Here is a 1,600-nt window from a genome sequence, read left to right as displayed (position 1 = left end):
GAAATGTTGACATTACTTATTTCCCTTCACCCTTTTGAGGGAATAATTAGAATTAAATTAGTGTAAGTTAAATCATGCTTCACTGTGTATATCCAGAAAATGACTTCCCTGTCTGTCCAGAAACTTCTAACATCCAGCTCTTCCTGGAAACTATACCCTTTCTAACAGCTTCTGTGAACCCTGAGCAGCCATGGAGATGAATGATCTCTGATGAACATTCCTTACATTGCCTTAAGTAAGATTTCTACCCTTCATGTGAATCTTCGTTCAAGTTCAATAAAATGCCATAATTGTTGGGTTTGTAAGTGCTGCTTCGTCCTCCCCATTACAGGTACCCACACGAGGTCCCAAATGATGCAAGTGCCATCCGTGCTAGCTGTGACGCACTCCTCATTGTTTTTCTTCACCCGAATGCAGGACACGGAAGACTTGTGCTCCTTCAGGGCCTCTTCCAGCTTCTGGGTCTGGCAGCCTATCTGCCACACCCTCACCTGAAAGCCACAAAGCACAGGCTCTCAGTACAAGCTGGGACTTCTAATGGGATAAAAAAAATTCCAAGAGCTTTTTCACTTCTGCTCTGCTTGACTTGTTTTTTTGTTTTGTTGTTGTTGTTGTTTTAAATTTCCCTGTTTTCCTCTCAGTTTGGTGGGGTGGAAATGCTAAATTGTAGACCAGGACTATTCTTCCATGGAGCTGGGAAAATGCTCCCAGTGACCTGCACCTGCTTCTACTTTCAGGGCCGAGAAATGTAACAGACACTTACCACTAAAACCAATAATGCAAGGGCTGCTGCTAACCCAAGTGAAATAATGTGTCCACTCATTACTGCTGAGCATTGCTCTCAAATTTCTAGTGCCATCAGGAAATCTCTTAGGTACTCAGAGCCATAATTTAAACTTTCACATCAGCTGCTCAATTGTAATCATTTAAAAATCAGTGGGTCTCAACCCCATCAAGGCCAATACCCTCTTTCTATAAAAAATGTTTTCTAACACACCTTTGCTATCCCAAAATGAAATTCGTAGGTAATATAACTATCTACACACAAAATTTCAAACCAGTCAATATGATGCCCTAACTGTAATAAAAAAGATAAGCAAAAGGAAAGTTATTTAATTATTATTGTATGTCCTGTAATGGATAAATGTGCTGTCACAACCCTACCAGAAAACACAATAATATATTCAGATGCTTATACCTTCTTATAATGAATATGTTGAATTTATGAAAAGTAAAAAGAGCAGAAATTATTTGTATAACTAATATCAGACAATGAAAGAACAGTAGTCTAGGTGAACACTAAACTAAAAGCTAGTGTTAGGAAGAGTAATTTATTTGTACTTTATAAGAGGAAAATAACCTTAAATGAAATTAAAAAATCATTCTGAAATACTTTCTTAATAAAGAAGATGCAGAAGCATGAAGTTATCCCAAATGAACTGGGCCATATTCATTTCTATGGTGTCCAAGTAATTCCCTATGTATGATATGTGATGGAATAATGACTATTGCCAAGGGAAACAAATCTCCGATCTTGAAATCCCACTACATGTGTGGCGGCACACATTTGGTCTTTTTCTAACTAGTATAATGTGGGCAC

General features: G+C 38.0%; 1 protein-coding gene across 1 annotated transcript in view; it reads right to left on the bottom strand.

Moving 5' to 3' along the window:
• The window catches only part of CFAP52 (cilia and flagella associated protein 52), a 44,946-nt gene that overhangs the window by 6,976 nt on the left and 36,370 nt on the right, over positions 1-1,600 (bottom strand). Inside the window, exons 11-12 of the mRNA XM_023529850.1 lie at positions 1,261-1,288; positions 340-514 (exon numbers count right to left, since the gene is read on the bottom strand). Of these exons, the coding sequence (XP_023385618.1) occupies positions 340-514; positions 1,261-1,288 (203 nt within the window). The remainder of the gene's footprint in view (positions 1-339; positions 515-1,260; positions 1,289-1,600) is intronic.

This window comes from Pteropus vampyrus, unplaced genomic scaffold (genome assembly GCF_000151845.1).
Source record: "Pteropus vampyrus isolate Shadow unplaced genomic scaffold, Pvam_2.0 Scaffold44, whole genome shotgun sequence".
NCBI classification, from domain to species: domain Eukaryota; kingdom Metazoa; phylum Chordata; class Mammalia; order Chiroptera; family Pteropodidae; genus Pteropus; species Pteropus vampyrus.
Note: the sequence above shows the minus strand (reverse complement) of the source record. Positions and strands in the feature narration are given on the sequence as shown.